The 15,351-nt window shown below is 39.0% G+C and overlaps 1 protein-coding gene across 3 annotated transcripts in view; it reads left to right on the top strand.

Annotated features, from left to right (window-relative positions):
* TPD52 (tumor protein D52) overlaps positions 1-13,353 on the top strand; it is a 100,805-nt gene extending 87,452 nt beyond the window's left edge. For all 3 annotated transcript variants that reach the window (XM_077774286.1, XM_077774279.1, XM_077774273.1), the window contains 2 exons: positions 5,508-5,556; positions 10,029-13,353. In XM_077774286.1, the coding sequence (XP_077630412.1) occupies positions 5,508-5,556; positions 10,029-10,148 (169 nt within the window). In that variant the 3' untranslated portion in view covers positions 10,149-13,353. The remainder of the gene's footprint in view (positions 1-5,507; positions 5,557-10,028) is intronic.
* The last annotated feature ends 1,998 nt before the right edge of the window (positions 13,354-15,351 follow it).

The raw sequence follows: 15,351 nt of genomic DNA, 5'->3' as shown, positions 1-15,351 counted from the left end.
GAGAGAGAGAGAGAGACAGCGTGAGCAGGGGAGGGTCAGAGAGAGAGGGAGTCACAGACTGAAACAGGCTCCAGGCTCTGAGCTGGCAGTCAGCACAGAGCCCGACGCGGGGCTCGAACCCATGAACCGCAAGATCATGACCTAAGCGAAAGTCGGACGCTTAACCGACTAAGCCACCCAGGCGCCCCCCGACCTGGAAAATTTTTAACAAAATTTGTTGTATGGTTGCTAACTTAACCCTCACGGCATATCTATTAGAGATCTGGTCCAGCAACAATGCAGCTTTTTGCTTTTGAACTTTTCTGTATTATATTTAAGCTTCAGTGAAATTGGAGATGCTCTGTAAGCTGAGGCAAGTTGAGGCTTTGTGTAAGTCTCCACAGGAAAGCTACAAATGCAAGAAGAGCCCCCCTCCCCTGTCGTTAGATTACCAATTAGCCACGAACAAAATTGAATTCCATCTAAGTATGGATTACAGAGAAGTTCAGATAACTGAATGGACTTGAAATAGCTAGATACTTCTTGTTTTTGCCATTAAAATAGCTACCTCAACTGCAGGGAGACATAGGGACTTTGTATGTATCTATATTAATTTGATTTCATTTTTTATTCAGTGAGTGTATTTTTAATCTTATCGTGAAATATAAAACCTATAGAAAAGTGCTCACAACAAAATTCAACTCGGTGATTTATCACAAAAGACACCTTATTGTTAACACTTCCTTGTTTTCCCTGATATAGTCCCACTTAAACATTTAATGTGTGTATGCTTCAGTTTGTCTTTGCTGATTGAAGTTCAGCACTAGCAAGTATGATTATGCCATGATCCTGTGAAGGACCCTAAAGTCCTTTATAAGAGATGCTACATTGTTTCTTAGATTTCTCAAACTGATCATTTTAACATTCTTCTTTTAGTCATATTGCAAAAATTATTGATGTCTGTTTGGTGCTTAATAACTTAAAATGCCCCAAATTATCAACTTCTGACTTGGTTTTCTTGGAAGCACATTGGTGGTCCTTTGCTGTAGTCAACATTGTAAAAAGAAAATATTTAAACAATTATCTGTATTTCCAACATTATTATTTGCTCCTGTTTGCCTTATTTGTGAGTTTCCCCTTTCTTCCTGATACCTCCTTACATTAATGTTTCACTCCCATCTGTCTTTTCCCTTATCAGGGGAGACCCCTTGACTAGATGCAGGCGTAGCTCTTCCCTGACTTCTTGTTTTCAGTCTCCATCCCCTGATCATTTCAGGCGATGTTTACCATTTAGTGTTTCAACTCTTATGACCTCAGTTTATTTCTCATGTAGAATAATCCTGAAGTAATGTGTGCCCTGGATGTTGAATTGCGGTCAACTTGATGCATTTAGAATTCATTTTATGATCATTTCTTCCACTTTGCCTTTGACTTCTTTCCTCTTAACTAGCATGTATGCTGGTTCAAGGGGCACAGAACCCACAAATGGCCATTGGAAGGAATGAGTTTTAAGTGGGTGTTTAGGGGCAGTGGCTACAATTAGCTATGGATTGCTGAAATTTGCACTTTACCTATTTCTTCATTTTGTTGATACTATTGAATTCAGTCAGTGAGTCCCGTGAACAAGCAGTTTATCATACATTCAGCCATCACTCCCCTTCTCTTCCCAGAATTTGGTAATTTCTGTCAAAGTGAATGTTCCAGTGAAGAGCCTTGGTTATGAGGAACAAAAAATTGTGTAAACTAGCTCACCTAAGAAGGAGAATGTGTCACACAGAAAGTTCTTTTGGAATCTGAGGAGAGGAAAGGTAGCGAGCCCTTGCCCCACGCGGAGTAGCCCTACTGGTTGGAAAGCTGGTAGAAATAAATCAAGGTTGCTTCCCAGAACCAAGGAAACTGCTGTTCCTCTTGCACCTTGCCCTCTTCCCTGCATGGTCATCTCTCTTCTACCTGTCTGTGCACTTATACTTCGTCCTTTCTTTGGGAACTGGCTTCTGCATTCTTGCAGCTTGTACCTCCTGGTCCCAAAAAAAGGCCTTCCTCAGCGTCTAAGTTCACATAACTTTTTAGCTCATGTACCTAGCCATTAACTGAGCAGTGGCTTAGTGTCCTAATTACAAAATCCGAGGATAAGAATCTTAATTGTCCTCATTTGTTTTTTTTTTTTTTTTTCCTTTTCACTCAGTCCAAACAGTTTGCAGATCACTAGGAGGTTAGTTGTGGTGGGTGGAGTTCTACCAATCCAGTTATCATTATTGATGATGATGGAAGGGGGCTGTGGAAATGTGACTAGACAGCCTCTTTAGAAGGATCTAACCTAGTCTAAACTATTGTAATTAATAGTATTGTAAACTAAGAAGGATGATTTTTATTAATCTCTATCCCTCAAGTATGGATCTAGCCCATTGCAATAGATCAAGCAGGAAAAGCATTAGCAAATTCCTCCTAGAATGTAGTCTTGTACCCAGGGTATCTACCACTGTCATAGAGAGAGTGGTGAGTTGCATGGAATCTTTCCTGTGTTATATACCACATTAAGTACGAAGATGTCCAGATACTTTACTGATTATCTGGACTACGTGAACTGCCGGCATATTTTGATTTTTATCAAGATCATACCCCATGTCGTTACATATTAGTGCAAAACTAGATTTGGGGAGCTACTCTTAAAACACATTGTCATGTGTAGCAACTGATATTTGAGGAAACTAAATCACACACACAATATTCAAACATAATTGAGAATACCTTGGACTGTCCAGCTTACCAGAAGGAAAGATTTCTTACCAAAGCTGCTGTGCCAGTGATCAAACTATTATAAGCAGAGTAATCGTATCAGCAATTTACCGTGCCTTTGTGAGCCCAAGAATTAAAGTGATTTCATCTTGTGAGGTGGTCTCTATGGGAGATGGCTGAGAGTAGATAACCTTGAACCTGAACAATTGGTAAACTATATTGCCTTTGAGAAAGAAGTTGGTGCTAGTAAAACAAAGGGCTAAAAATGACCATTAAGAACATTTAGTTCATTGGGCTGAAGTATGAGTGTCTCTTATTAGGAAATTGATACTACTACTAAGGAGTGATCTGTAAATCATTTGGCAGTTGTGAAATAGATGATTTATTTTGAAGCCTTCCTGTTTTGGTCTGATCACAAATATGTGGGAGAAAGGCCGCTGCTGGAGCCCTTCACCAGCCTCACTTGTGCGTGTGTGTGCCTGTATGTGTGCTTTGTTTTTTGAGGGGAGGTGGTGAACATTGAATCAGGAGTCCCAAAGACCCAGGTTCCATTCTGCTGTGACCTTGGGTAAAGCACTTCACTTCTGAGCCTCAGTGCTAGATGCCCCATAGATATAGTGGAAAGCACTGTAGAATTTTTAAAGTGCTATAAAACGCAAGGTTGAATTATTAGTTCTGTTAACTACTTGGGTTAAAATGGCTCACGAAGGGGCATCTGGCTGGCTCAGTTGGAGCATGTGACTCTTGATCTTGGGGTCCTGAGTTCGAGCCCCATGTTGGGTGTAGAGATTATTTGAATAAATAAATAAACTTATAAGAACAGTTTAAAAAATTAAAAAATAATTTGCTTGCGAATAAAAGCACATTGGAATGACTTTGATCCCCTCCACCTCAAAAAGTAGATAAGTCTTAATGGTGCCAAAAGAATGAGCCCCTAGAGAGCTGAGTTTTATAATGTCTAATCACTATACTAACTTCATGTCTGTCTCTTTTTAATGCTGCCTCTTAGTATCCGCTCCATTCAACATTCAATTAGCATGCCTGCCATGAGGTAAAGTATACTTTTACAAAATGTAGCTGATGTTGTGCTTTCTTATTCTTTATTTGGGTGTGTAAACTTGAACTTTTCTGTAGCGGAGAACTAGCGTTCTGCTCTAAACACGCTGTGCATTTAACGCTGTATTCGTTTTCAGTTGCTCTTCCTATAATGTTAAGGTGGGTGCCTGTGATCCATTAAAGGTTTGGGATTCTAAAAGAAAAGAGTTATTCTATTTTATTTTGTAAACCTATTAAATTATTTCATATTTTAAATCCGCTTAACTGAAAAAGTGAACACTAACCCATCTAATAAAGCTCTTCATAGGTACACGTGTCCCACCGCCTCTGTCGGCATAAGCTTTAGTTACTCGGCTTTTCCAACCTCCCTGTTTACGCTTCCCTCATCCCATTCTGACATTTGCAGCCACTGTGATTCAGTTCTGCCATCCTCTTCCATCAGGAAACAACGCGCAAGTGGTGCATGTTATTACCTCATTAACCTCTCTAGAGAGGCAGGGAATTTTTTTTTTAACTTTTTTAAAAAATGTTTTTATTTATTTCTGAGAGAGAGAGAGAGAGAGAGAGAGACGGTATGAGCAGGGGAGGGTCAGAGACAGAGGGAAACACAGAATCTGAAACAAGCTCCAGGCTCTGAGCTGTCAGCACAGAGCCAGATGCAGGGCTTGAACCCATGAACAGTGAGATCATGACCTGAGCTGAAGTCAGACACTTAACCGACTGAGCCACCCAGGCGCCCCGAGGCAAGGAATTTTTAACAACATATGCTTGGCTTAACCTTTAGTAGACATCAGAACTACCTGGAATGCTGCTTAAACTCTCTGCTTGCTGGACCCCCTCCACCCTCTGATTTCTGATTTCTGTAGGCTTGAGGTGGGAACTCAAAACTTGCATTGCCCACTACTTCCCAAGTGCTCCTGATGTATCTGGGGGTCCACCTCTTGGGTCGGCTGCCCATCACCGCGGAGGAGAAACCCCTTGTTCCCTTCTTCACCTTTTTCATCTAGGTAGTAGGAAGGATATTTGAGGTCAGGTGGATAGTATAAAAGCTTCAGAAACCCAGACATGAGCAACATAGGTTCTGTGATCCTCGGTAATCAATATGGATGAGTGTGAAGGTGCTGGAGAGGCGTTCCAGGGCTCAGAGCGCTCTGTCACTGGGGCAGCTTTGTGATTGAGGCAAAACCACATGTTTGTGCTTCTTCCTTTATTTTGGTCTCTCATTTCTCATCTCTAATGCTGCTCCCTGGGAACCAGGATGCTCGTTGTAGAACCTCATGTGGTCTGCTTGTCCTGGTTGGTGATGTGGGTTCATGTAGGACTCTTTGCCAGGCAACATGTGAATTTAAACACGAGTTTTAGAGTATAGTGCTTTAACCAAAATTAAACTGATCTAGCGGTGGCACGCCTAGATGAAGAAGTGACAGAATTCATGTTTTACCTGACTTTGTGTCTTCTCCTCACACTTGTACTTGAATGTGTCTATATCACGTCTGAGATGGGCTGTTTGTGGAACTAAAGGCATTGTAAGAATCTTAGGCCAGAAATTGGTATCTTAGCTAATAATACCTCTTTGCGTGTATGCCTGCACACACACGTACAGCTAAATACATATCTGTTTCTTTGTTGATTGAGAATAATTGTGAAGAGGAATACAGTCAACTAATGATGCTTCAAAATCGGTGAGTTTTTTTTCAATGTTTGTAATTTGACTCTGTTTTTCTTTCTCTCCACAGAAACTCCCCAACTTTCAAATCATTTGAAGAAAAAGTTGAAAACTTAAAGGCAAGTAGAGATGAGTAGAATCTTAGTGATGTCTTGCATGGTGCCTTAATTTTTTTTTGCTGTGGGTAAATCATTCATATTACTCTTTCTAAAAAATATTTAAAGAGCTTTGGTGACTTTATTCTTTACATTATTGTAGGTGGTATGTACTCTTTTAATCAGTGTTTTGAGTGTATGTTGTAGCATGGTAGATGCTGAATGCTAAAAGGATATGTGTAATTTAAAAAGCCAGTAGTACTTGAGAAGTGTGTGTGCTGCTGAAATACTTTCATAATTTGACAAAATTTAATATAAATTTTGAGGAAAATTAGCAACATCAAAAAGCCCAAAGAGTAACACACAAAAAATTGGTCCTATCACCTGGAGTCAGTGATATGTGTGTAGTCAGACTATAATGTTAATTCTTTAAGAAGGAATTAACCAGATACAACATAAACATTTTCCTTTTTCATTAAATATTCTTCCTCAGTATTCTGTTTAATGGATGCTTACATGTACCTTGTGACAAATATTGTTTGTTCAGCCCTCAATCATTAGACATTTTTATTATGATGATGCTTATGCCATAGTGATCACCATTGATAATTCACTGTTTTATTTTTTGATTGCTTTGATTATAGTGAAGGTGGGCATTTTTCAATGATTAGTTTTATCAATGTATAAATTATATTATTTTCAAGATTATATTCGAAACTATAAAATTATTAACTCTCAGGATCACAAGTGACCAGAAAGGTTGTTTCATTCCTGACCAGTACCCAGCCTTCTCTACAGAGTTTGCGCAGAGCCTTCGTTTCTTCCTAAACGAATTCTGATAATTACTGTGGGTATTTTTTAAGGATTAAAATGATCTTAAGCGTTTTATATAAATCTGCTTAAAAACAAATATTCAGATTTAGTCTTTCATAATTGTAACTGAGTTACTTATTTTTGAATGCATCTTTTTTAAGTTACAGAAGCCGGGGCTACTTATGGAAAGAAACTCAAACACTGTAGCGTGATTTGGATCTTTTCTCCTCGCCCATACAAACACTAATACACACTTTTTCTGTTTCTATATAAATGTATAAACATTTTTCAAATATGAATCACATTACACTCATAGTCCTATAACTTGTTCATCTAGCCCCACTAGCCTATGTGCTCAATGATCCCACAAACACAGGGACCTGTTCTTCTTACTGGTGCTGCTCAAGGTCCTAGATTACTCCTTGGCACATCGATGCTACTTAATATGTATTTCATGAGCAAAAAAGATATCCCAGTCATTCTTCTAGGTCAGTATGAGACTTGCTTTATTCTTTTTAATGCCTTGTCCTGTGTTTGCAAATGAACTGCACATTACAGGCTGTCAAGGCTTACTATAATTCGGTTCTCACTGTTTAGGACTATCATGAATCTCTCCTTAAAATCTGCCTTAAGCATTAGTTTTTGAAATGACAGGTTGGAAAACCAGATGGCTGTATTCTTTAGACACTGAAGATGAGTGGACACTTCCAGGTCATTTACTATATATTCTCCCTCTGAGTGTATATAGATTCTAAAAATTGTGGTGAACCTTGCTTTTGGAACATGACCAGGCACCCTGAATTCAGATAAAAACATGTAATTTATGAAACAGATATCCCCCCAAAATATGGTTGTACACTTGGGATACAATCTTGCTAAATTACCTTTATGTTCAATTAAATATCAGGTCTGCATGTACTTATGTTTAGATTTTGGATTGATTCGTTTATCTGTGATGATTGAGCACTTGCCATGTGCCAGGTGATGAGTGGTATCACCAGAGATACCATGGTGAGCAGGAGAGACGTAGACTCTTTCTGCAAGATGTGTAGACAGCTAAATGGCCACTGAAAATAAAGTGAAGTGGCGCTTGGGTGGCTTAGTCAGTTAAGTGTCTGACTTCAGCTCAGGTCATTATCTCATGGTTTGTGAGTTTGAGCCCCATGTCGGGCTCTGTGCGGACAGCGGAGAGCCTGGAGCCTGCTTCGGATTCTGTGTCTGCCTCTCTCTCTGTGCCCCTCCTCTGCTTCTGCTCTTTCTCTCTCTCTCAAAAATAAATAAACATTGGGGGAATAGAAAGTGAGGTAAGGCTCCATGACAGGGGACTCGGGGATGCAGAAACGTCTGACCTCACTTAGGAGGGCAGGTAAGAGAGGGCTTCTCACAGGACACGATAATATAAGTGGAGGCCTTTAGGTTGAGGAAAATGGTTAAAGCTTTGACGCCTTTTTGAGGAATCCCAGCAACTTTGCTGTGCTGCAGGGTAGTGAGCAGAAGATAAAGCTAGAGAGATGGGTAGGCTGCTCTAAAGAACTTGGACTTAGGGCAGCAGGAAGGATTTTAAACAATGTGGGTGGGGTATTCTGTGCATTTTAGGAAGATCACTGGTGCCCTGCAGATCTAAGGAGATCTGGAGTCAGGAAGACTAGTTAGGAGGAATGAGCTGTAACCCAGGCCAGAGATGCTGGTGGAGTGAATTAATGTAGTGCTGATGGGACAAGAGTTGAGAGAGATTTAGAAATGCAGCCAAAAACTTAGTGACAGATCGGATGTGGAACAAGATGGAGAAGGATCAAGGATGACTCCCAGGTGTCTGGCCCAGACAGCTAGGTGGGCATTACAGCTATTTAAAGTCTTACAGAAGAATAAAGAAGGAACCATTTGTGGAGGGAGGAGTTCAACGTTAGACATGTTGAATTGCAGGGGTCTTCGTATTTTCCTATAATTAAGAAATGCGTTTTAATAAGTGTAACAAATATAGGGACATAAATTGTGCAGATTTTTCAAGCAATTCAGAGATTATGGATGGGAGACCAAAATGAATGAGAGAAAATTTCAACAAGATTCTAGCTGATAATGTGTCTAGGGCTAGTCAGTTAAGACTGAGCTAAGAGCAGGGTCAAGTTAAGCCTACTATGAGTTTCATTGTTGGTTATTGGCTGGTTTCTTTTTTTTAATTTTTGTAATGTTTTTAAATTTATTTTTGAGAGAGAGAGAGTACTAGTGGGGTAGGGGCAGAGAGACAGGGAGAGACAGAATCCAAAGCAGGCTCCAGGCCCTGAGCTGTCAGCACAGAGCCCTATGCGGGGCTCCTGAACTGGGAGATCACGGCTTGAGTCGAAGTCAGATGCTTAACCGACTAAGCCACCCAGGCGCCCTATTGACTGGTTTCTTAGTCAGCTGTCCTGCTGGTCATTAAGATGTAACAGAGAGACAGCATAGATACATCAGTGTTATTAAGGATGAAGTGACATCATGAAAGTTTTGAAGAGCATAAAGTAGGATACAAATGTATGGTAGACCTCTTCATGCAGGAAGATGTTTATTGACAGAATTTCAGGCCAGATCAGTTGGAGTAGTGGTCCACAACCTTTAACTTGGCAAGAGCTCCTGGAGACCTTTGTAGCTGGAGGTAGGGAGGTGGGAAGGCTGGCCTGAGACCCTCTGTTCCTAACAAGCTCCCAGGTGATGCAGAGTCCATCTGTGTGCTGCAATTAAAGCATACCTTAGGTATATGTGGAAACTAATTTGACAATAAACTATTTGTAAAAAAAAAATAAAATTAAATTAAAAAAAAAAAGCATACCTTAGGTAGCACTGGGTTAGAAAGCTTACACCATAAGCGGGGAATGAATATACATACATATACACACATACATATATATGTACATATGTATATATGTATGCACATACATACATGTATATATGTATGTGTATGTGTGTACATACATACATGTATATATGTATGTATATGTATGTATATGTATATATATGTATACATATATGTATATATATACATATATACACACACATACATACACATACGTATGTATATATATATGCCTTTCCTTTGTTATATTCGGTATTTCTTGAATGAGTGTAGCTGAATGAACAATTGGATGGAATACAAAGTGCTATCTAAATATAAAGAGATGGTGGGGTACCTGGGTGGCTCAGTTGGTGAAGCATCCAACATTGGCTCAGGTCATGATCTTGTAGTTTATGAGTGTGAGCTCACATCGGGCTGCTGCTGTCAGCTTGGAGCCCACTTTGGATCCTCTGTCTCCTTCTCTCTGCCCCTCCTGTGCTCATGCTAGCTCTCTCTCTCTCTCTCAAAAATAATAAATAAATATTTTTTTAAAAAAGAGACTTCAATAGATAATTTAGAGTAAGAGGTCTGAAAAAGTTGTTCAGACAAATTTCCCTGTGAAGAGCAGTGAGCGGGTGGGAAAAAAGAGGAGGGGGTGGAAGTATTTCAGCAGAAAAGGCCGCATGGTTTTCTATACCACAGCACCGAGCGCAACAGTACCAAGTTCCGTACATACAGAGAATAGTCAGTGGGCTGCGAGGTGCGTGATTTATTTGTTCTTCAAAGTGAAATCTGAGTTACTTTTTTTGTAGAGTCATCTGAGTTTTTTGTTTCATGATGTCTTGTCCTTTTTGTATTTTTTTTTTTTTTAAAGTCTAAGGTAGGGGGGACCAAGCCTTCTGGCGGGGATTTCGGAGAAGTCTTGAATTCAACTGCAAACGCGAGTGCCACCTCGACGGAGCCTCTTCCGGAGCAGACGCAGGGGGGCCTGTGAGGGGCTGACCCGCGATGCCGCCCACTGCCAGCCGCTGCAAGCAGCATCCAGGCACATCATGTCAACACTCATTGCTCTCACTTCCACCGGATGTGCTTTTCCTTAGCTTTACATGTTCATCTGACCAAATAGTTTGTGGGTTGAACACAATAAAAGTATCTTCACGTCTGTTCCCTGGAAACACCCTTTTCATGTGCATTTAAGGCTTGTCATTTAGGAAACCCCATTATAAAACCACATGTAAAATACCTGGGGGTCCTCATTAGAATGATCCAAGAAGCTTCAGGGTTCTCATCACTGCTTTCCTACTTTATAAAATTGCTCTAGATCTGGGATGTCAGTTTGATCTTTGTCTTCAAAATGATTTTCTTTGTTTTCTCTTTGAATCTCCGTATCTTTGATTGCTAACTAAAATTTGAAGTTTTCTGGTTATTAAAAGTTCTGGCATAATTTTCTTTACCTCCAAGGGAAGAGTTACCAGCTACAAAAAGTATTTTTGAGTAAACGTCGTCCTGGTACAAGGTATCTTCTATCTTGTGTGTCGGAAGAAAGCAGACCAAACAAATCAGGTCTGCGTCCAATTTGTTATAGTTTGTGAGTGACAACATGTACAGCAATTCAAGCTCCTCGGTGACTTGAGAGTGGAATCGTCTTTTCCTTGTCACCCTCTGTGACAGTAACCACGGTAGTGTGCTTATTATTATGCCATTTATGTCAACTTATTTTTCATAAGATTTAAGTTTTAGTTTCAGAGTAAATTGCAAAGTAACATTTTGAATTGAGCATACTCGATTTCAGTAGGTTGAAATATGAACACTCTCAACAAATGTTCCACTCAAAAGCCTGAAAGTTTTTTAGCTGTAATAATGCTAAAATCAATCACGTTAGGGGAAGCATTGCTGTCTTCATTTGATTCATTCAGCACCATTTAAAAATAAGCACACAAAGTTATATGACTAATAGAACTTGAAAAGATTTTATACTAAGGGGTTGGTGGTAACTCCTGAGGATCTAATGCATTAATGAAAACCAACTCATTGTTTTTTACTTACTTGTTTTCGGTATCTTAGAAATTATAAAAGGATACTGCAGACATTGCTCCCTATTTTGAAAAAATGGCAGGGTTGAATGAACCAAAGCCTCTGAAAGTATCTGCATGGAGGCCAAGGTACTCTATTCTAATAGCTACTTATTCATCACTATTACCTTTTCATTATTCTGTGTATGGTATGGCCTATAATGTTGTATTTGTTATTTATCAAGTTGTGATTGTTTTATTGTTTATGCCAAATGTTAATTGCCAAGCTTGGAGTGACCTAAGGCATTTTTTTTAAAAGCATGACTAGATTTACTTCAGGATAAATTATCTTATGAAAACCAAATTTGAAGAGCCACAAGTGTTGATTAAGTAACATGCTACCATTCTTGATTGCTAGAGCTTTTGTTATAGCACTTTAGATGCAACTAAAAATATGCTCTATTATATGTGAAAAGCCTAATAAATTCTGTATATCAGTAGTATAGGTCTCAATATTTATTGTGAGACCAATGGTCTGGAAATAGCTTGTATTAAAGAATCAACTGGTGTCTATGCAAAACAACAAAAACATTATTTTTACTATCCGCTTTAAATCACTGCTTAATGGTGTTAGACTAACATATAAATTATTTCCTTAAAGGGGCTTTACAGCAAATGTCCCAATTGTTGAAGCATTGTCCTGGAGGAGCGGGTCTGTAGAAAGTTTGTCTTTTTATAGAAATACTCTGGTTACTCAACAAACTGTTAAATTATTTTTTTCTAATTAGTCCTTCATTTAAAAAGAAAGCACATCATCTTTTCATTGCATTGTTTCTTGGGTGTCCTGCCCTGTTGCTATCTTTCAACAAGACAAAATGGAATAAGATGGCAGTTTCTTTAGCTGAGCGAAATATACTCAAATCTTTTGACTTTCCAGTGAGAAATGATAGCATAAGCATTGGAAAATGGGATGGGTGTATGTGGGTATCGGTGATGGTTGTGAAAGAAATTGGAGAATCACTTTTCCAGACGTCTACCTGTACTTAATGTTAAAATGATTTAATCTATCGCAAAGTACTCTGCATTTTAAAAGAAGTAGTAAAAAGTAGCAAGAGGATGAATTTAGAAAAACAAACATATGGACTTAGAAATATTATTCAAAATAGTCTTTGTGGAAGATTCAATATTACGAATTCACAGATATTTAAGAAATACCAGAGAGATCCTGGCCACTGTGTTGAATTTTGTGTTTGACACTGTAGGAGAACAATTTGAGAGTGAAATATCAGATATTGAAGAATTCAAGAAGTGTGATAGATGAAAATAATCCCCTGAAGTTAACTCCTTTTTATGAAAGGTCTTCAATTTATGCAGTTTGTGGAAAATAAAGCAAGAATTCTTATGCTTTTGAGGCCAAAGGAAATCAATGAAAGAGAGTAGAATTCATTGGATTATCATTTTAGTAACTCAAACTATTGAAATAGAGAAAATACATCTTTAATTTGGAATCACTCTTTATGGATCTGTTAAATGCACACTGTATCTTTTTTTGTATAGTATTTGAAAACAATAAAAATACTGTAATTTGGGTATGGGGTCCTTTTGTATGTATTACCTGTCAAGGAAAGAGGTGAGTCCATTATACAACTTCTCTCCAGACACTTCATATTCTAGATATGGGGAAAAAAAAACCCAAGTAGCTATATGGAATGAAGTGTATCAAGCATACGCTACGTGTCGACTCTTAAGCGACTATCTGCTGTATGTAGGCAAAGGAATTGTTGCTGCATAAAGTCCTATGTCAGGACCACATGTGTTTCTTTATAGCTCTTAAGACCCAGATGAAAAATCAGATTGTTTTGTGAAGAAACATTTGGCTATTAATCCATGACTCTGCTGTTTGGGATTGTCTCTCCCTCTCTTTCTGCCCCTCCCCTGCTCATTCTCTCTTTCAAAATAAATAAACATAAATGTATAAATATATATATAAAGCCATCACTTCTGAGTAAACTTGCAAAACTTATGCAAATAATTTCCATATTCTGATTCTGAAATCCAAGTGAACCCAAATCAGAATGAGACAAAAGAACTCACTCTTAGTTTGTAAGCCTCCAGAGGGCAGGGCCTGCATGTACCTGTCACCTGCCAGGACTTCATACTTAAATAAATACTATTTGGTGGCTAAAATTCTTGTCAACTCTCCTAGGTAATTTTGATTACATAATGAGGCTGGTTGGTAGTGTGACTCTTTTTATTTGGTGGTTTTCCTAGCATGCAGTGAAAGCCTAACAGTTTTGTTATTAAAATATAAGCGGGTATGATCTTTTGCTTTATCATGATGCTTTGGTCTTCTCCTTGGTTTCTAGGATCAATTCTCTATTCTTATTTTTTAGTTTGACTATTTTCTGATAATCTCTTCTTCTAAGTGTTATTCCGTATCCCTATTGATCTACATGAACTCCTTAATGATCTTCTTTTTCTCTGTGGCTGAAATGACCATCTGTAGAGTAAAACTGTTATCTCGCCAGTGTATCACTAGTCCTATCTTATTTTCTAGGTTTTTATGTATGCTTACGAGGCATGAATTTCTAATCACTTTCTGGTCACCTCCACCCAGACATTAATAGGCAGTAGTTATCAAGCTTTCAGTAAGTCTTGGGCATTTTCACCTATTTCCCTTAATTCTTTCCTCCAGGATGTGGCAGTGTAATCATTTTATAAATGAGACTACAACCATTAGATATGGAGCCAGGACTTGAACTATTTTCTGTTCACTTTCCTTGCCATCCACCATCACTACTATTTTTACAAAGTGCACTAACGATTTGTAAGTTACCTACTAACAGTTTGCAAGCTACAGGGGGAAAAGGCCTTTATTTTTAACAAAGCAAGAAGGAAGCTGTAGTTCAAGGAGTAGGGCAGGCTTTAAAGGCAAATCCCTAAGGTGCCATTAAGATGTTAAATACTGCCGTGGGAGCTGATGTTACCGTTGGAATAGGCTAGGACAAACTGTGTGGATACCCCCTTTACATCTATCCAGTCCTTATACTACTGATGCTCTCCCAAAGGTAAAGAACTAAGCATAACTTGAAGTCAGTTGATAAAAACATTTATACATTCAGCACCTCAGGATTTGTCCGAAAATGTCCATTCTCATAATCCTCAAAGAATCTGTTATCTGGTGGAGGTAGGACATGAGTATCATACATCTACTGAATTTTAGAGCTAGGACCTTCTTAACCCCATTTGCTCCATAGCTATTGATTTAGTTAAATTTCCAAAGCACTTAGAAGTTAGCAGAGAGGCTAATGGATTGGATTTACAAGGCAGGAAGCCAAATGACCATTAAATTGGTTTGCCTGAGATCAGGTTTACAGTCGGAACTAGAACTGAGGTTCATAAGATCACTGGCCAATGCACTTTACAATTTAACACTTTTTCTTGAAAGGAAGTATAAGTAGAAATAGCCACAGATAATGCAAAAATGTTGCAGGTAAGACTTCACTAATGGTCAAAGGAAATAAGTGTGTCAGTATGGTGTTAGGCGCGGCTTTGAAATGGGTGGACAAATTCTGGGAATTAACATTGGTGGGGAAAAGGGGAGAAATGGTGGGGTCTCTGGTGGTGCTGGTAGAAGCACATTTCTGAAATTCAATCCCTTGGATGGAACTGCCGCTCTCTACAAATGACAAAAACTTCTCAGAAAAATTAAATTTTGTAACGTCAGAGGACTGACCTCAGAAGTGAAAAAACAAACTTGGCTCCATGATTTCATAAACGTTCATTGAGCCTTAATACGGTGTTAGGGATCCAACAGCCAAGAGTTTACAAATTTGGGACAGCAGACGCAAAACAAATTAGAAGTAAGCCATAGAGCATACTAAGAATGCTCCATGGTATTACGGAAACCAGGAGAGTCCGATAGAGTGTTTGGGGTTCCAATTGTAAATACAGTAATCAAGGAGAACTTCATATTTGAGCAGAGACCCGAAAAACCGGTCTTCTGGCCGTTTGGAAGAAAAACCCAGGCGGCGGGGCTAGCAAGCGTCGCATTATAAGAATTTAACACACACCAGGACAAGGTCCGAGCGATGGCCTGGGGAACGAAATTCCTAGGAGTCAAAAATCGCCTTCCGCGAAAATTTAGCAGATCGCGGCCAGTAGGGGACCCCTGGGGCACCCACC

The sequence above is a fragment of the Crocuta crocuta genome, unplaced genomic scaffold, assembly GCF_008692635.1.
Source record: "Crocuta crocuta isolate KB4526 unplaced genomic scaffold, BGI_CrCroc_1.0 scaffold81, whole genome shotgun sequence".
NCBI lineage: Eukaryota > Metazoa > Chordata > Mammalia > Carnivora > Hyaenidae > Crocuta > Crocuta crocuta.
This window is presented reverse-complemented; position numbering and strand designations above follow the sequence as displayed.